Source organism: Thunnus thynnus, chromosome 19 (assembly GCF_963924715.1).
Source record: "Thunnus thynnus chromosome 19, fThuThy2.1, whole genome shotgun sequence".
NCBI lineage: Eukaryota > Metazoa > Chordata > Actinopteri > Scombriformes > Scombridae > Thunnus > Thunnus thynnus.
The window spans coordinates 8,984,170-9,004,749 of NC_089535.1; the positions used below are offsets into that span (position 1 = coordinate 8,984,170).

The following is a 20,580-nucleotide window of genomic DNA, read 5'->3' on the forward strand; positions in this document are numbered from 1 at the left end:
CCTTTAAATTATTCTCCAAACATGCCATAAAGAGAACTAAAAGTGAGTCATCTTAGGTCACATACAGAGTCAAACACCAGCCCTCTGTGCTCTTGCGTTTCCATTAACCATCAACCTTACCCCGTCGTCCAGTCAGCCTCACAGTCATAAGAGGATGAAAAGCTAAATATACTAGTGGGGGATGTAAGCAGTGACATAAACATTACCCCCTGACACTCACACACTGGCAGGATGAAGAAGACAGGGGTTCAATTACTAGTGTAATGAGTGAGAACGTTATTTTAATAATGCCCTCTATGGAGGGCTTACACACTAATCCCATGTATGCGTGTGAGCTTGTGTGAGTGTGTGTGCACTGTACGTCTTTTCTGTGGACTAAAAGAAGAGCATTCCAGGAAAAAAAAAAAAAAAAAAAAAATGCAGCAGGCGTAATGAAAGATTAGTGACCGCATGCGGCCCTTTGTACAGTCAGCCAGCTTTACTGTTAAATCCTCTGTCCAATGTGAAGTAGACAATGATCTCAACTCTCTATGCCCCTTTTTTTTCTCTTGCTCACACACACACACACACACACACACACACACACACACACACACACGCACACACACACACACACAGAGGCACATTTTACCCTCTGAAAAAAACATACAACGAAAAAAACAAAAAAACATATGTGCAAACACCTCAAGGATAGCTTTGCAATGAGAATCCAGTTTTACTAGCTCCTACTATATGCCAAAGCACAGCTGCAGAGGAAGCGTCTTTGCATCTAGATCTGCTTTGTGATTGGCTGACTGGGTACTGGGCAGAACAGAGAGCGAGTCAAGTGAGCGGAGAGGAGCGGAAACAGGGGCTTTCTGGTGGGATGTGCTGTTGTGGAGACAGGAAGGGATGAGAACCTTATATGTGAACCTTGGTCAACAGACCCCGAACCTGCATGATGATGTTTCTACATCTCACAAACAGACTAATTGAGGGAAACATTTATATAAAATGAGCTCAGGGATGGTTGAACAAACTGGTCTTTACTAAGCCTGGTCCTAACTGCTAAGTTGGTGTTTGTTAAGACCAGTCTTTAGGATGGACTTTATGTCGGTTGCACCAACCAAACTTAAGCCTTGTCTTAACGATGCCCGGTCTTGCGCGTCCATGTGAATGCCCATAAGACTATGGCAATTGCCTAGCAACACGTGTTGCTAGGATACATTGTTAACAATCTCCTCTGTCTTGCTAATTTGTAGGTAATCATTTCTAATTTGCGGCAACATTATGGAAGATCAAAGAAAAAGAAAAGGCAATTTCACAGACATTTAGATAAGAAAATTAATAGAGCTGTACAGCCAGCTGACTGCCAAGCAGTCCAAAATAATAACAAAATAAGAAGAAGCAGTTGACTTGAAGAGAAATAACGGAGGCCGTGAATTATTGTTCGGACTTGAGCAGCCTTCGTTCAGAAAATGATATATGGAAAAAGTTGAAAGACTTACAGAGCAAGGCAAAGATTTTGACTTTCCGCCTGCTCCTGACTAGGCGTAAGATTTACGCCCGGTCTTAGAGAGAAGAAGGCTTAAGCCTAGATGGTGCAACCGGCGTATTAGGCCTATCAGGTTAGGACATAGAACACCGAGTTACGATCGACTCAGCTTAAGACCAGGCGTAAGCCCTGTTGGTACAACCGGCCCCCAGCAGACCAGAACACAACTCACAACTCTCTGTGTAGTAGTCGATCAGCTGTGTGTTTCTTTCATTAAAAAAAAAAAGAAAAGGTACAATGCAATAAATGTTATCAGACATTTTAATTAACTAGTAGCACATTTCTAACATTTAGCCACAACTAATCGGAAGCATGTAAGCATTTTTCCTGTGAAAATGGACTGGAACATGCTGCCAGAGTGGCTTGCCAATAGCAGCTCCTCTGGAGTAATTTCCCGCATGTAGTACAGAGAAATTGCTACAGAAAGAGGAATCCAATCTCAAAAATAAATATATTTTATTCTTCTATTATGATTTTCTTTTTCTCTCGGCATATCGTATTATAAGAACATTAGTGTCAGTGGAGATGGTGGGAGACTGTGAAAGTACGAACTGATGAATAATAATGCTGCCTGTCATCTGTATGGCGCTGTATTAAATTGTACTGTAACGTGTAATTTACAGCCTTTTGGTCGGACACTTTGTAATAATGACAATGAGAGACTGTCTGGCGTGTGAAATCTGCTCATAACTTCTATATCACCCGTTTTGACACACTGTTCATGTCAGCCACCGCAAATAACAACTCGCATTACAAGAAGGGCTCGCTGTTCTCGTCTCCTCGTTTCTCTATTCTTTGGTCCCCCCCCCCCCCCCCCAAGCATCTTCTATTCTCAGCAAAAGTCCTTCTTTGTCCTTGACAATCCTCCGATACTCTCTTCCTGCGTTTCCCTTCTATCCTCTCTTTCTCTCGTTCAGTGTTTACCTGAGGTGGGAGGTCTAGTTTATATTAGGTGGATTCTTTGGTACACTTCTTTCCATCCCCGCTCGCTCCTCTTTCAGTGTTCTGTTTATCTCTCGCTCTCTGTTTATCTCCTGTCTCCTCTCTTGGCGACCGATCAATCTATCCCTCTTCATCTTCTGGACTTCATTCAGGCAATCTAAATATTTCAGATGTTATGCAGGAGATACACGGGTATCTGACAGTTCAGAAACTTCTATACAGCTTCTATACGCAGACCCAACTATATACATCCCTGTAGTGAAATACATAATTAAAAAGGTCAAGCCATAAGGAACAGTCTTTGTAAAGAATTACAGGTGATGTTGCAAAGAGCACAGTTCATACTGTATCTATAATGCCTTATATCTGGACACATAAAGGGACTGCTTGTGTGAAGAGTGTGTTTTGCATTTCATTTATTTTCCATTAAAGTTAGTGAAAATTCAGCAAGATAAGTGTGAATTGGTGCGTGTTTCCATTAGGTATGTTTATGTAAATACACTTAAAAAGATGTGACATGGTTACATAATTAATGGAGCACCAGTAACATCATGGCATTTCATTGCTGCCTCCCAACTAAATGGCATTTGTAGCTGCGGTGGTTTTTTATCAGTGATAGTGATAGTCAAATCTGTTTCTGTCAGCCTTTTTGACGTTGTTCCTCTTTCGGTATGCCAACTTTTCCACTTTAGTCAACTGCAGAATCTTTTTTTTTTGCAAGATTTCTGGGGATATTTCAGAATTCTCCCATCGGTTTTTTTTTATGCACAAGATGAAAACTTAAAAACGAGTTTGAAAGGAGTAGGGATGAAGAGTGAAAATGCCCTCGATAACTCTTCGCTCGGTGAAGGCCACATGCCGCAACACAGTTAAATAAAGTAGATCTTCTTCAGTGGTGCTGAGTTATCTTTTACATTGAGATTTTCATCATCTGAACACTTAGTTGGCTGCTGAAGTAAACGTAGGTTCACTATTTTGGAATTTATGTCACTGCATTAGGCCAAATCCTATCAGCACGGTCTGACAACTAGACGCTCTGTGCCCTGCTAAGGTTCAATAGAAACTCAGTTAGGAGTAAGTGCCGGGGAGAGTAGAGCAGAGTAATGGATTCTGAGTGTGTCTGGGCTGCACCCAGTGCGCTTTGTCTCTGCATCCTGTAAAGAGAGTTCATCTGATAGCCTGTCTGGGATCTGATATAGTCTGAAACCTCAGGCCCATATAGGCGTCAGAGCACTTAGACTTCTAACACACTGACTTGCTGGCTAGCTGGCTGCACCACAGGGGACTATGTTTGTACTGATAGCTCAAGATAGGCTGAATTAATGTACTGCAAATCCAAATAACGGCACTCTGAAACTCTACATCCTGTGAGAGTATGCGCTGTTTCGTAACAATCACATGTACAACAACAACAGCACATTAAAGTCCATGTGAAGAGGTGCTAATCTTCACATAGGAAATAACAGCCTCTTTGTTCTGAGCTTCAACTCACGTTACTGTAATAAACAACAGGCGTAATTGCTCTAATGACCAAATCTAAAGCTTCTGACAACATAAAAACAAAATGAAGTATTAAAATTAAGAGTTAAGTGGCCCTGATGAAGTCCTCTTGCTAACAATGTTTACTGTGGTTACTGCCCTGCACTTTGTTTACACAGTATTTTGCTTTGCCTTTACACCGGCATTTACACCAATCGTTTCGATTTCCACTTACAGACTGGCACAGCAATTATTTGTTAACTTTTGATGAGCCACAATTCTCTCTGTCGAATAAAACACATGAGAGTAAACATGACGTGAAGGAGAAGGAGAGGCTGGTAGTACCTGCAAGGTCAAAATGTTGCAAAAATGATTTTTTTGCTAGTAAACATTAGGGGGAGGGGATGTACTGTAAGGAGAGCCAGCGCCAGTATTCCTATGGAGGATAAAACTAATCGACTTAAGACAGATAGTCTGCAATATAGATATAATGTCATTTTAAAGGAAAAAAACCTAAATGAATGAGTCGAGGAGCATAATGAATGCAGATGGCTACATACGAGGTTTGAGGGGTCCTTGGCTAGTTTGATGAGTATGAAAACGATGTGAATCATACACTACGGGCTTCACAGATGACAGTCTGTCACCCGATTCAACACCTATGGGAGATTTCGGAGCCATGTGTAAGACAGCACTCTCTACCACCATCATCAAAAATGAGGGAATATATTTTGAAAAGCAGTTCTAGAGGCAACAACTCACTAAGAGTGTCTGTATATCATTACAACATCTTAACATGTTTTCCACGATGCAAGCCCGAGCACAAGCATGAATCTCTCCTTTTACAGTGTTAAGAGACAACTCTGGCCTTAATGAGCTTGGCCAACATGTAGGTATGAAACCAGATGAGATGATTTGGAAAGAACTGCGGCGCAGTGGATAGACAGGTGGTTTAGTGTACTTAGGGCGAGGTTGCAAAGTTTTCATCATGTTTGTCCTTGCAGCGTTCTCCTAACAGCTGGCTTGGCTTGGAGATGGTGCTTAAAATCGAAAAAATCCTAGCCGGTCGGCAACACCGAGCGCTCTGTAAACACCTGAGCCCTAACTCCAACATCAAAGCGGAAAAAAAAAACATCACAGTTAACAGAAAAACGCACACACACACATAATCACACAGTAATTGTTCAAGCTTGATTATGAAACACATGCACTGCAGAGACAGGCAACCGGACAAATAAACCATTATTCATGCATCAAGCCTCACACAATGAAGTGTCCATTATTCCCACTGCTTTGTCGCTGACTCAGTGGAAAGGACCACAGGCCGCGATGAAACAACTAAGTGTCTGTCACATTGCGGAGTGCTCTGTCACGGGCCTGATCGCTCATTTGATCCAAGCAGATGTGGTTGGTGTTTCTCAGTGCTCAGCATGAATAATGAGGCACTATCGGCTCAGAGAGCAGCTTGCTGCATATAGACTCAGAATTGTACCTCAGAAAGACAACGGATTTAGTAATCCTGTAAAAAAAAAAGTGTTTTTTGTGCATCAACTCGCCATCTGTCGATTGTCATCTGCGCCGAAGTGAACAGGTGGGTGATGGGTAGTGAGAGAATATAGACAACAAAACAAAACAAATGTCTGGCCCATGGCGAGAGGCTGAAAGAAGTGTAGTCGAGAAGGGGCAAAGGAGAGAGACGAGGGGGATCCTGTCAGTTGCTGCTGGTGCAGAACGGTGGATGTGTGAGCTGAACCACTGACATGTGGCTGCCTTGGAGCCCAAACACCAATCAGGACGGCTAGAAGATCCAGTCAACAGAACAGCAGAGCAAACCTCATTCACTGTCAAAGTCAGACACACTGCTGGAGAGAGAATGATCTCCGGAGACCGAGACAGGTTGAGATGGATGGGGAAGAGAGCTTGAGATGCAGCAGTTAATGTGACGGCCTCCGCTACCGGTCCCTCTGCCGATAAGCCTAAGAGGAAAATTTCCACACATCACATCAAGACTGACACTCTAAATCAAAAAGCTCCCTTTCTGCTCATCCATCCGTGACCTCCGTGAGTCTTGATTGGCTGTGCCGTATGGCTATGAAAGCGATAACAATGACAGAGAAAGGAGAAAAAAAAAAAAAGAAGCAAAAATGTTCATTTAGACAGATGGGCAACATAGATGAGCGGGCACAGTCATATCTATGTTGCTCCACATTTAGTGCATTAGTGCTTTGCGGCACCTGTGCTGGTTGATGGTTTCGGCTCTTTGGGCTCTCGCACTGCCAGCGGTCTAATGCATACAAGACAAAAGAGAGATTACGCTGGAAAGAGGGAAGAGAGACACGCTGCCCCCGGGCATCAATGCACCAAACAAGAGGGAATAAAAAACTGAAGCTATGGTGTGACCACTTATGTGAAGAAAACTAAGGGACCTATAGATGGGGGCGCACATTAGCTCAAAGTATAGAGGGAGTCCTCTAGGCCGCACAAAGACGGCCTTTCATTTACAGGGAGGAAGGAAGCTTTTAAAGGCAAGAATGAGGCACATGCAAACACACGCACACACCCCTCCCCGCTAAAGAAACACACATACACAGGAAAGGACGGAGCTAGCTTTAGCATTTGGTATCTCCTAAAAGCTCCTTCCCTTTTTTAGGAGTCTGCAGGGATGCCTGACTCAGAGCGCTGGCAGACGCGCTACATTGTGGGAAAGCTTGGCTGGTAACTGAGATCAGGTGGTTGGAGAACAACTGTTGGAAGAGCTAACACAGCCATTGAGCCAGGCTGTCTAGTAACACACATACACACGCATGCACAGCTTGATTACAGTGAGAGAGAGCCGCCTCCCTGCTAGGCTGGGAGGTAATTCAGTGTAACATCTGCTAGGACACTCACTACAGGAGACCAATACGGAGCGCTGAAGAGCTGCTGTGGAGCAAGGGGGACGGGCTGGGGTTTTGGCTCTGAAGTCATGTGCTGAATGAAAGAGAACAGAACAGCTGGCCGCGAATATAACCGCTGGATGCAGAAGATCGCGCTAGCAGCTGCGAAACTTAGCATGCCAATTACCTGTGATGATCTGTGCGGACGGTTAAGTTTTTAACATTCGGGATGATTTCATCGGGGTATTACTTTGTGCCAAACTCTGCAGGATGTCAAACATGTGGCGAATCCTTTTCAATCATCTTATTTCTCTTATTGAGTTTTAAGAGCCAAGAGTCAAAGGGTCATCGGAGCACATTATGTAGCTTCTACAGTACAATAGACTGTGTTACATCCAATGAATGTCTGCCTGTGGCTGTTTGTCCAAACATTGCAATGACAGGGAAATTATAATGAGGTTAAAGGTCACACTAATGAGTGACTCTTTAAGTAGCAGCTAAGGACAGAGGAGAAAGGTCAAATGTCATATAAATGACTAATGGTCTTCTGGGAAGTCAAGCATCAGTGTGATTGGTATATTGATGATTTAAACAATGCACTTTATGTAACATGCGAGAAAAAAAAATGCATAATTGATTGAAAATGGCTTCATGATGAATAAACACAATTTGTTTTTTGTCATACAGCCCGGTGGAATACTCTTGTCTCGCGACTTCATGTCCCTGCCTGGCACAGTTTTACCCACACACACACATTCACACACCACGCTGCCAGAAATGGGAGGAACAGAAGAAGAAAATACAGCGTGTTCTTTAAAATGCTTTCGCCTTTAGAAACTGTGTTACAGTAACGCCTCACATATGACCGCTGAATTATTTATCGCAATGAAATGTAATACACAGTATTTACAGAGCAAGCATATATATATATATATATATATATATAAGTGTTTGCATCACTACAATAGTTTAAAAGACATTAAAGGATAAGTTCAAAATGTTACAAACAATACTCGCATGCCCGTATGTAAGTTGAAAGACGGGTATCTTCAAAGGTTACTGTATTTTTAGTACAATACTCTCTGTTTGTGTTGTTAGCCCTCCACTGTAGCTCAGCAAGACATCAGAAATGATGTCTGGTGGAACAAAAGGCCTCATATTAGCTTGACAGTTTGCACTAAGAGAGGACTGTGGATTTTGTCTAGTGCTGCAACTAATAGGTTTATTTTCATTATCGATTAATCTGACAATTATCAATTGATTAGTTGTGAGAGTGGTGAGAAATGTCAATTACTGTTTCCCAAAGCCCAAGGAAGCCCAAGAAACCAGAAAATATACATTTGTACTAATCGTTGCAGCTCTAATTTTGTCCCCCGTCTCTTACCGTGGAATTGCATTAGGAACAACTGCAGTGACCAATAACTCTTTTAGTGTACAGATGGGCATTCAAGACGGACTTGAAGAACTCTAACATTTATCTATCTAACTATCAACTGAGCAGAAGAACTGAAAAGAACTTTATTCCTATTTTTTTAAAATCTCTGTCCTAAATAACTTCATTACCAAAGTTGAGGAAAAACAAAAACTTTTACTTAACTTACACTATGAATAATAATTTGAATGTGGGAATGGTGAGGTCATTGGGCCAGAGATTGATTATTTCATCAGCAAAAAACATAAATAAAATATTCTGTAGCTATTGTTTCTTTGTTAAATTTGTGCCACCTGCGCATTTTATAATACACAGCAGCAACCTGACTGCTAAACAATATATACAAATATGAATAACTGATTCATCCATACTGCAGGGACATTAATCAGTTCTTAATAAATCAGATATCTGACTTTCTGAAATATGTGTTAGACAATGGCTGCTTCCTGAGTATGCAATTGTGATAATTATAGACGCTTTTAAAAATCAGCCACCTCAACCCGCTTTGAAACTTGCCAACAAACAACCTTGACGGGTCAGGTTCTATTCATTATTTCAAACCTAAGGAAATGGATTTTTACAACAAAAGAAACACCTTTTTTTTTTACTTTTCGCTTTGTAATTCAAAGTACTTACACAGCAGCATAAGCACTCATTAAATTCTGCACTGAAATACCACAGCAGAGAGAAGAGTAGAAGATAGAGAGGCAAAGATGATATAGTTATCACCATAGTAAGACAGGGGGATAGTGCAAAAAACGCTGGCCTAACTGGGCCAATCTCTGTCCAATTAACTGACTTATCCTCTGGCTTCGGGCCATCCAGCAAGCCTTACTGTCAAACCCTGAAGGGCACCGAGGTGTCAGAGGGGGTTTGAGAAGCTGCCCTTTCATGTTATAACCTGACTTTATTAGAAAAAAAGCAGGAGAAAAGACAATTTCATGGCGTGAATCAGTGAAATATCACACTGTATATATGTCGTATTACTAACACCCTCCAATAGCATATACACTCACACAATAGATCTATTCTACTCTGAGTTTTTCCTGTTCTTCTTCCTCATTGGCCGTTATCGATTTGTCATTTTATTACACCAGCTGTGGAATTAGAAGTATGCTTTAACCAGACAGCGCCACAGAGACAATAATTAACTATTAGGGGCAAGACAAGTCACATATTAGCAGGTATGACTCAGCCTTGACCGTGAGGCTGAGAATACTTATGGCACGCTAAGGTCAGAGAAATGGTGTATGTGTGTGTGCATCTGTGCTCATGTGCTAATGTGCATGTGTGTAAGCTTCCATGATACCGCTGTACGTTTGCAAGGAAAAGAAAAACCATACTGCATCCAAAAAATGTATAATTATCATTCCGATCTGTGTGGCACGAATTGAGAAAAAAAAACCCCATAAATTAGTTACAAGCAAGAAAGCTTTTTCTCTTGAACTATTGCGTAACTGTTAAGTGCTTGGGGAACTGATGAACTATATGTGCAAAAGAAGTAGAGGAGATGAGGAAGTGTGTGTTTTTCACTTCTTGACCTGAATATTCAAACACCCCCGTGGCATTGGACAAAGAAACAGGCAAACACTCAAGTTCACAAGGAGAAAAAGAGGGCAGAGACTTCTCTTCCCACACAACACGGCAAAAAAACTCTTGACTGCAAATACAATATCTAGGTATTTGAAAACACAACCTTTCCCATTTTGTTCTGGTTTTTATATTTATTAATATCAGATGTAGACAGGTGAGGTTGCTTTAGCACATAATTGCCTCTAAATTGTAGAGAGTGCTGTCAATACTGACATCTTATTTGCACTCTAAAGCCAAGATTTGCCTCTGGCACTGAATAGTTTTCATGTTCAAGTCTGAACGTGTCCTCCTTTTTCTCTCAGCACCTTCCTCTCCAACTATTCAGCTTTACTGCAATATTTCCTCTTTTTTAATTAACTATCCTGACCTTTCTATACATTCCAAACTCAGACAGAAAGTACTTTATGGCATTTTATCAAGCAAAAAAAATAGTTACTCAAAGCCACACTGCACAGTCCCCAGTGAACCGTGAGGGTGGATGCAAAGACAGAAGTTACATGAATAAAACGTTAAAACAAAATGACACTTACGATCTACTGAATATGTGAAACATGGTCCAGCAGCAGAACCTCTCCGAGCTGGATCCCTTAAAAAGCACGACTTCTCTTTGGGTCGCATTCCTCGCTAGTGGCTGGTCTCAGTGTTTTCCCGACTATTTTTGAGTCTCTGGGAACGTGGCTGGAGCCTCTGCCCTCTGAGTTACACCACACCGCTCCCAAAGGATGTCTGTTGCTACGAACACACCCCTCTCCACATCTCATTTAAAAAGACAGCGCTGTTATATAGGACGAGCCTGCCTATACTCCGAGGGAACATTATATTGCTATGAAGTAATGCGTAAACCCTATCGTGCCATGGATTTATGAAGGTAGAGGTGGTTAGAAATATTTCTATTTATAAGAGAATACTTTAATGTAAACATAATAAATTATCAAATATATCCTACTGCAAATTAGTGCTCAAGTGTGCAGCTTTTTTGTAAGTTGGAGTCAGATATACCATCTCTGTGCTACTTATATTAAAGGTCAGAGCTGACTCCTACCGTCTTTGCTCTTAATAGAGGGATATAAAATTAAACCACAAAAGGGTGACAAAGAGAAGAGGATGACAGCTTGTTATGAAGTTATTTAGGTGCTACACACTGTAGAAATATAATAAAAATCTATATCGTTAAAGCTGAAGTGTCAGTCCCTGTGATACAGTTGCTCTGTCATCATCAGATCTGTCTCCCCTTGCTTTTTTTCTCACACTGACATAGACCCCGAGCTGGCAGCCAGGAAGTCAGCCTGCCTCCTCCCTCCCTCCCTCCCTCCCTGTTTCCCTGTAGCAGGAAACAATGGCTCAGCCTTCAGCACCACGCTCTGTGGGAAAATTGCTGGATCCTTGGACTGTGGGGGTGAGGGACTCCAGGAAAAGGGAGGAAAAAAAAAAAAGGAGGAAGGCCAAAAAAAAGGGGAATGAGGGAGTGAGAGAGAAGAGGAGAAAATGAGGCCAGCCAGGTTTAGGGAGGAACTACCAGATGTATCGTATAGTTGTTTTCGCACAGCTGGCGTCCATGTAAGGGAAGACTGATGTCACAGCTGAGACACGCTGTCAGAACACACTTTGATGTTTGAGCTCCGAAAAAAAAAAAAAGCCAAAAGCCCCAGAAACGCCAGTCATTGCCTGTGAAATTATAATATGGAAACAGGTCCAGTTTGACATGCACCAGTTTCAGTATTTCTTATTAAAAAAGCTTCCTGGACGACGGGGGAATAGTTGAGCTCAATCATTAAACAGTCTGCAGATATTACATAGACGTCATTATGTAAAAGCTGGTAGCAGTCGCCTACCGTAACAATGGAATGAATTGTTAACTCAGCAGCGGAAAGGTCTTCAGACCCCAAAGGTGGACAGGATCTTCAGCTCCAAAACATTATAAATATCATTCGGGAGGTGAAACCTGAGGAGGTTTTGATGTACTCGCTCACCTCAGTGAATGCAATAGACTACAGTTGCTTGCTCATATCAAAAATAAACAGACCTGCGTGCCTTGCTGTCGTGGAGACTGGGCTGGTTAAAGGTTAACTACAAAGCCAAAGCAAAGCCTGGAGACTAAATACTCAAGGGGATTTCCTCATTCCTCTGGTCTGGGTTGCGATAATATCATACCTCATTGAGTTATTTGGAGTGTGACTGTTTCCAAATATAATGTGGGACAGGGCGAGGCTATTCTATCAATGGTATATGTTTGTAATCACTGTAGCAGGAGGGGAATGCAGAAAGGCTATCTCAAAATCTTCATTATTCACAGGAAAATGCATTTCAAACAATGGTCTTCTGTACTTTATGAGTCATGTGGCTGCATGACTTTTTACATTTTGCATGTGTTTATGTGCGTTAATGTGTGGAAACAAGCTTTCCGTGCATACACACACACACAAAGAGAAATGCATTTGTATTCCATGTGATTTTGTGAGAAAAATCCATGTCAAATCGTGCCAAGGAGCGTGTGGGTGGGTATGCACGAGGTCATGAGCCAAGTGTACAGCAGCAGACGGCAACAGCACGGGGTCATGAGAGAGGGTTGGAAAGACGGGGGCCCTCTCTGCTAACTGTCTGTCTGTAGGCAGTCCCTGAGAGGCCTCGCCTCTGAGAAGTTATTCCCCTGCTAACCACTAACCTGCTTAGTAGAGCACCACCTGCCTGCACAGAGGTAAAGAAAAGGGAGGGAGGGGAGCGGAGGAGAGTAGTCGTGTGGATACAGTGCATTCCAGGCAAGCTTCCACAAGTCTGTGTTGCGGAGAGAGAGAGGTGGGTGGCGGATGGAGAGAGAGGGTAAGAGACACGTTGGACAAGTAGATGTTGATAGAGGGCAGGGAAGAGGAGGGCAGAGGGAGAAATAAAGATAGAAAGGAGCAAATGAAGAGACTGACAAGACCGAGAAGGGCAAATGCAACTCACATCAACACTCCAGAGACTAAAGTAGAGAGAATATTAATATTACTGCAATGAGGAGGACTGCAAGATCAAGAATAATAACGTTTTACTGCTACGGCACTGAATCTGGCCTGGAAGTGATTAAGTTTCATTAGACACCTCTGCTGTTAAATTTAAAAATGTAATCTCTCTTATATGTAGTAGGGTTGGGGGGAAATTACAATACATACCATGCTAGAAAGATTTGCTATACCGTAAATACCGAGATAACCATCCCTTTAATATCTCTGGTTGTATTATACTGTATATTATATAATATGGCTGTATAATATTAGATTTTGAGAATGTTTGCATCAATGTAATGAAATATCTTGACAAAACAAAGGATAGGGCTAGCATTATTATACATTTTTCATATTGTAAACAAAAGCTATGAAAAGACCAAAACCAACAATCTGTTGTTTGTCCCTCAATACTCTCCGTCCTAGTTTGTGGCTATCAAATGCTAATACTTTTTACAAGCAGCAAAGCCACAATGTTATTCTCACAGTCTCTGATCACACCAAATTTCACCTGTACGTTCAACTCGGCCTTCGATGATGTAATGTCCACAATGTTGTGTTCACCATCGGCTGTTTTTGTTTTCAGGTCAGCCTTTGTGATCCGTTAGCTGTTAGCCTACATTGCTGTTTCATCAGTGACTTCCTATTGCTTAACCGGATGTGAATTGAGAGGTTAAAGATTGTGTCATGGGCATTATTATTCAACTGGTTTAGATGCTTTATTTTAATTTGTTTTATTTGATTTTTTCCTTCTCTTGTTGATTTTTTTGTTCATTTTTGCCTGTGATTTAATATAAATGTTACTTTTTGCAGGTTACCCAACCAGGAGGTTTATGGCACAGAGGAATATGCTATATCTATCATTGTGACATCAGTGACTTCGACAGCGACATCGGCTCTCCAGTGGGGTTTTGTCTTTGTGAAAGAAAGATATAAAGACAGAGATATCAGGATGAGAGAGGAAGGACAGAAGAAGACATGTAGGACCGCTGCTTGAGAGCTCTCCTCTTCTGTTGATCCTATTGACTGTGCGCTACGGCCTTCGGGGCTAGCAGAGAACGAATGAGTGATTCAATTATTGACAACGCAGATCGCTGCCCCATCATGAGCATATGCTCCTCTTTCATCCTCTCCCAGGCAGGCAACGCAGGGTTGAGGAGATCCAGGATAATGTTAGTGAATGTCTTTGATGCAAACCGCTTGAACCATTTTTCATTCACAAAGGCGATGGCAGGCTAGCTGATATTCCAACCTCTGATTTGCTGACGCACATCACAAATTTTAAAGCGTTAAACTCATTGATTGCAAGCCTTTCGAAATTAAGGCATGTCATTCTCTCTTTCTTTCATGCTACATTTTAATTTGCCACTTTAAATCCTTCTCAAATTGATTATTTTGACCAAAACCAGCCTAAATGTGTTTTTGTGTGTGTTAAAGTGAATCCTTTATGCTTGAATGTGATTGTTTGGTTTTAAATAAAGCATTTAAAATGTGTTACACAAACCTGTTAGTGAGGGCTACAACAAAGGACTGTATAAAACTTATCCTGTAGGGTTGGTTCTCATTCCAAAACTTTGCTCCAGGTGTGTCTGTTACACCGCAGACACAAAAGACTTATCTCCCTTTAAGACTTTAATGAACTTGAGCAACAGTACAACAACATGGGTGTGGTTATGTGTGTACAGTGCTGAAAAGAGAAATCAATAACATTGTGCAAGCTATCATATACAATACATAGAGCAGCATATATACTGTATAATATATATGCACTAAATCTTAAACCCCTAATAATTGCATAATCTTAATACAGTGTAACTACTTTGGCATGTAAACAAAGCACTGAATAATACAAACATGGAGAAAGAGCATTCAGGCAATCACTACTACCTAATCAACAACCTTCTAGCTAGCAGGTGCAGAGTCTAGCAAAGCATGTTAACTAATTTAAGCTAAATCGCCAACGCTAACATAAGGTCACAAGAATGATCAACTACTACAAAAACCGTATTGGATCAATCGTTACTGACTAATATAGTCTCTGGACGGCAGACGTCAACCTCTCCTCTCTTCACTCTCCACTCTCTTCTCTTGTGTGGCTGCTCTAGGTGTCCGGCCTGCCCAATAAGCAGCCTTTTGTACATTAAAATACAGGAAGTTTTTGAATATCTGATGCAAAAACTGATACAAAAACCACTATGCACTGAAACTTAACTATTACTGCTCCAAACATGTACACTGCACATTAAAACTGCATATAATACATTGGAAAATTAAGAAAAGCTTGAATTAGATAGCTGTTTCTAGAAAATATACACATACTAGCCGTGAGCAATACTTTCTTGGATGTTCATGATTGTGTGGTCATGTTGATTAAGTGTTAACCTGTGGCTGTTTCTCCCCCCTCCCTTTCTAAACCGCCAATGGTTAAGACCTCTTGACCCCCCCAGTCGAGTAGCCCCCGGGTGCGGCGCTGGCTCGCTCCTCCCTCTCTCCCTCTACATGTGTCTGATCAAATGCTCTGCTCCACTTCATCAGCTCTCAGTAAATCAATGGACATCACAGAGATGATCTATGACAGAGTAATTACACAGAGACAAAACACTCGGAATGACTCGGAGAGATGGGAAGGAGTAGCAGAAAGATACTGTACAATGGTAAGCTTTATTTTTGCCCTTTTCGTGCATACGTACTTATAAAGGGATTGGATTATATTTACCGTTGTGTTTAATTTCATAAGATGAAAGTTGTACATTACATAAGTTCAGTCCAAGAGCAGAATTTGAGAGCAACATCCTGGAAGGTGAATGAATATTGCATAACAGGTTTAGTCACCCAGAATGAACTGGTACACAACATATTGGGGCATAAATTGCTTCCTCTTTTCCACCATGTTTCTCCACTTCATGTTTGTTCTAACCACCTCTCCCTCTTGCTCCAACTGCATATCTACTGTAAGTCTGTAAAAATGACTTTCTCTAGGTTACTGGTTAGCAAGACCTGTCATAAAACAGGATTGTTGGAACACACTAAACCCACATGCTTCAAACATATGCATATCTGCATACAATATGTGCACATATATCAATTTGCGCAAAAAAACATTTGCACATGCATGCAAGCAGATGCACTACCCGAGGCTAGGGGAAAAAAAAAAAAAAAACAGGAATCACACTGTTACTGCATACAAACACAGACTGACACAAATGCTCGTAGCGTAATATGTAGAAGTCGAGCTCTGTTTTATTCTGGAGGGCTCGACAGCAGGCTACAAACAAGAGGACCACCAGCTGAGCTCTCTCACAGCAACGTATCTGCATACTGCAGTAAACAAGCAGGAGAAAAACCATCAAACTATCATTTATGTGTTTACTAAACCAAAGATGACTTTCTCCTGTGAAGCTACCTCAGAGGAAAATAATTGTTTGGTTAGATGCTGTTCTGCGACGGAAACTATTTAACTCTTCCTTCATAATGTGGCAGGGAAGCCTGAACAGCCGCTGACAGCCTCATTGTTGATCTTTTTAATGAGTAATGCATAAAAATAAATAACTAGGCTATTAATTAACTCTCCATGTGTGGTTGCTGTATAATGTCATGCATGCAAATAGCGTGTACAGTACGGTTTATGTGATTACTGCTGCAACTGTATATGGTGTGTGTGTGTGTGTGGTGCATTAACTGGACCATGAATATTTGTGAAAAAAAACATTAAATCATGATCCAGAAATGCATTTAAATAAAATGTAAATAAATCTTGGCAGCTGACATCTTAATTTGTACTGGTAGACATAATACAATTTCTTAAAACGACATAGCTAAGAATATTAGAGCATAGCAGATTACAAATACTTACTCACTGGAGCCTTGACGAAACGATGACTAACCACCGAGAGTAGCCTTTCCAATCATCTCATCCTTCCGTATGCAGACAACATGATGTTTCTATAATGGAATGAGCTGTTGCTTTGTGAGGCTCCAAAAACACTCCTATCCTTGGGCCACAATCGCCTCTTCAAACTGCTAATTGCCTCCAACATACAACTAGGACTGTGAATGCCGGTCCAAATCAGCGGCTGACCTCACAGCATGGCCCAGTCATCTGATTTGTGTTAGCTGGCTGCCCTCCGTCACACAGGCCAGCTTTGTGTGATGTTGCTACATTTAGGATATGTTCAGCACTCACAATTAAAAACCCCATCCCTGCATCGCTGTCTCTGGTGTTTAATATCAAATATACTATGAATGAAAGCCATTTGGGAGTTAAAGCAATTATATAATAATGACTGAGTATCCTGAATTAACGCTGGATGTAGTAATGTGTGTGTGTGTGTGCACAGGAGAGCAGCCTCCCTTGCATTGTCACTGATAGAGAGAAGCAAAAGGAAGAAGAGGACAGCACAGCTGGAGTATAAACAGCACACAGAGGCAGAGGAGTGTAAACAGTTTCAATGAAGCATCCTCTACACGCAGAGTCCACATTTCTATCCGTGGACGCACATTCACAAAAAAAAAAACATAATCTCCCACTGCATTAACCCAAGCAAACCGACGCACAAAGGACAGCGAGTGACATGTGAAAAGCAGAATAACACTCACCAGGCATTGTCAGAATTCCACAGAACAATCGAAGGCAGGCGGAGAGAGAAACCAAGGCTGAGCCAGAACAAGAGGGGAGAGAGGAAAAAAAAAAGAAAAAAAAAAAAAGAAAGAAAGGCAGGGATGGATGAGGGCAGAGGCGCTTTCAAAGCTCCATTTTTTTTTTCTCCTCCTGCTGCCGATGCAGACTGCCGCTCGCCTCTCTTCTTCTTTACTTGTGGTTCTCTTCCTCTTTCTCTCCCTGACTCCTTCTCTCTTTCCTCCCGCTGCTGCTTTAAGGCGAGGGGTGGAGAATAAGCGCTACAGTGCTCTCTCCCTCTCTCTCTCTCTTGCTGCCCCCTCTCCTCCTTTCTCTTTCTCCCACCCTCCCTTGCTCACCCTGCACAGAGCATGCCCTACTTCCTGTGTTGTCTCTGAAATGGGACACACTCTATTCTCTCTTCTGTTTGTTTTCCTTCACTCCGCGTGAATGAATTTAAGGGTACCCTGACACTTGACTCTGATTTGGGAATGACAATGATTTGTCCCCCTTTCTCCTCTGCTGTCTCTCTCCCCCCTCTCACTAACTCCAGCTAAACCTCTCCCTTTCCTCTGTCAGTGATTGACTGCACCTCCCATCTCTGTCTCCTTGCGCAGGGAGGAGCCTGCATATGGTGTGCGGGGGATCACATGCATGTGTGTGTGGTGCAGCCTAGCTTGGCCCTGCCCCCCCCCCTCTCTCTTGTGTTGCTCTGGTGGGAGTGTGTTTGTGCTCTTTGTCCTGTCAACTCTGGTGCGAGGTGTGCTGCTTTCCCTGCCAGCTACTACCGCTGCTTCTGCCACTGCTGTTGTTGGGACCGGGGTGCGGTGGGAGAGTGGGCGTGTGTTCGCATGTGGTGCCAACCGGCCCAGAGCGTGGACTCCGTTCAGCTGGGAGACTACGACTCATGCTGGGGCTCAGACAGAAAAAAGGACTGTACATATGAGGCTGGAGCTCAGCTTTGGCAAAGTGACTTGGCCGATGGGGCCAGCCAAAGGGTTGGTAGTAGTGAGGCTGGAATGTGGGTGGGAGGGTTTTACCATGCTCAATTTGAGCTAGGATTGGTAGACTGGCAAAGGAGGTAGGGTTGAGACTGAGGCTATTTCTAGAGCGTACACACTGGCAGAGCTGGCACAGGGGGATAAAAGGCCAAGCAGGACACACAGATAAGGCAGGGCAGCTGTGGAGAGCTAGTTCAGAAGCCTCTAATCTGCACTCCCTGCACGTCTGCAATGATGTCATCAAATATGACATCACCCTTACCCCATATTCTCCCGGACACATGACGCACACACATACACACACACCAGTGTGAGTATACACATATTGACCACACAATAGAGTGTGGAGGAGGGTATGGTAAGTATTGAACTCTGAGTTCACTCCCATTCTAAACAAAGGCACCGGTCACGGGCACATTGTATGGTTTAAAATTACAAAATCATAAAAAGTATCTCGGTAGCATGCAGCTGGCCACCTGTTTCCTCCTGAAGATGATAAATAAGAGTTCTGCTTTAAACGTCTCTAGTGATGAGTGATTATAATTTCACACAAAGCCCGTAAGGTTTGTATTGTCATTTTAGTCCCCGAGGTGTTGTCTGTACAGTTAGTATTAATACAACTTAGATGTGAAGCGTAAAGACTGTAAAGTAGATAAATACAAACAATGATTGCAAGTTCATTACAGCCTGTCTCAGAAGACTGCTGAGAATAAAACTACTTACTGTATCTGTAACAGCATTTGTACTTACTGAAACATTACAACATCTTATTCTTAAAAAGCTTTTTTACTTTATTTAATAGTAATAGTAGAGTCATGGACAGGAAAGGTAGGGAGAAAGACTGGGATGCAACAAAGGTTCCCAACCGGAATAAAATTGGGGACATTGAGGTTATGTGGTATGTGTATGAACTACTCAGCTACTTGATGCCCTGCAAATATCGATTTTTATGTAATCTCAGCACGGACTGTTATGGATTATAGATTAATTATTTATCCTTACAGTGAGAGCAGTGTCAGATGCAATCAAGTGCAAGAGCCCTGCAACTGAAGTATTCAAAAGTTTCTTTTTTTTGTATTGCATTTTGTTAAGGTAAGGTCTTTCTTTGATTGGTTCGCTCTAGAGACACATATCTGTGAGCGAATTTTTTTGAAACTACATAGGAGAGTTTCAAACCTGTCATGCAAAACAACTGTGATAGCTCAGCCTAGCTGTGGAAAAAATACATTTACTAACAAAACTTGAGTTATATCTTTATAAATTGCAGCAGAAATGTTTCACATTTGCAGTTAGGGTTGGGTGATGTACTGTATTAATTTGCAGGGAAACAAATAAACTCCTGAATCGACCACAAGCTTGAAAAGAATTGGATTAAATTTTTTGGCCATAACACTCAGCCCTATTTGCAGTCCATTCTCTTGACTAGATATTTCTTTTCTTTCTGCAGTGTGTAGTAGATAATAACTTTATTGATGTATGCACATACAATTAACACACAGTATGCACTCCCATTTCCACAGGATTTGAGGTGAAAGGTTATAATTATATTGATATTATTAAAATGTGTCAAAAAAACCAAACCAAAAAAACCCCCCTTCCTGCTGATTTTAACAATGAAGGTTTTTATACCACAGTGAAAGAAATGCTTATTATTTTAATGCCAAAAATCTGCTCTCACTGTTAATAGAAGCATGGCCATAACTATAATGGTTGTAATGTTATGTCTGGCTCCTTTTAGGGTCTCTTTTTAAAATTGAGCTTAATGAGGGTTTTATCAGGAGGACTTTTTCATTTATAACTTCTCTTCGCAATGCCTCTTGGCTCCTGTCCGTTCACATATACAGTTTCCCTCCATCATTCTATCAGTTTAAAATCTAGGAAGTAACTCCTTTCTGGTTCACTTAATCCAATTAAGTAAGCCTAAAGCTACCACTCCTCTCACTTCCCACACACGAGCCAATCGCTAATCACCATCCCTTTTATCAGTCCAATTAGCTGCACTTGTAGCACGCCGCTTCCAGCTCCTGCAGCTGATGCCAACATTCAATCACCACCTTCCCCGCCACCACCAGCATCAAGACTCCATCTACAATCAGAGTGATGATGATCTGCCGGGTTTTGTGTGGT

At 41.9% G+C, this 20,580-nt stretch overlaps 1 protein-coding gene across 16 annotated transcripts in view; it reads right to left on the minus strand.

Moving 5' to 3' along the window:
• LOC137171244 (disabled homolog 2-interacting protein-like) overlaps positions 1-20,580 on the minus strand; it is a 149,323-nt gene that overhangs the window by 40,377 nt on the left and 88,366 nt on the right. The window contains exon 1 of one of the 16 annotated variants that reach the window (XM_067575141.1): positions 17,434-18,026. The exons of 14 other annotated variants lie outside the window; for them this stretch is intronic. Coding sequence is in view for 1 of the 2 variants with exons in the window: in XM_067575140.1 (XP_067431241.1) it covers positions 10,387-10,409 (23 nt within the window). In the remaining variant the exon portion in view is untranslated. Of the gene's footprint in view, positions 1-10,386; positions 10,536-17,433; positions 18,027-20,580 lie in introns of those variants that run through there. One more of the 16 variants, XM_067575140.1, reaches the window with a different exon arrangement.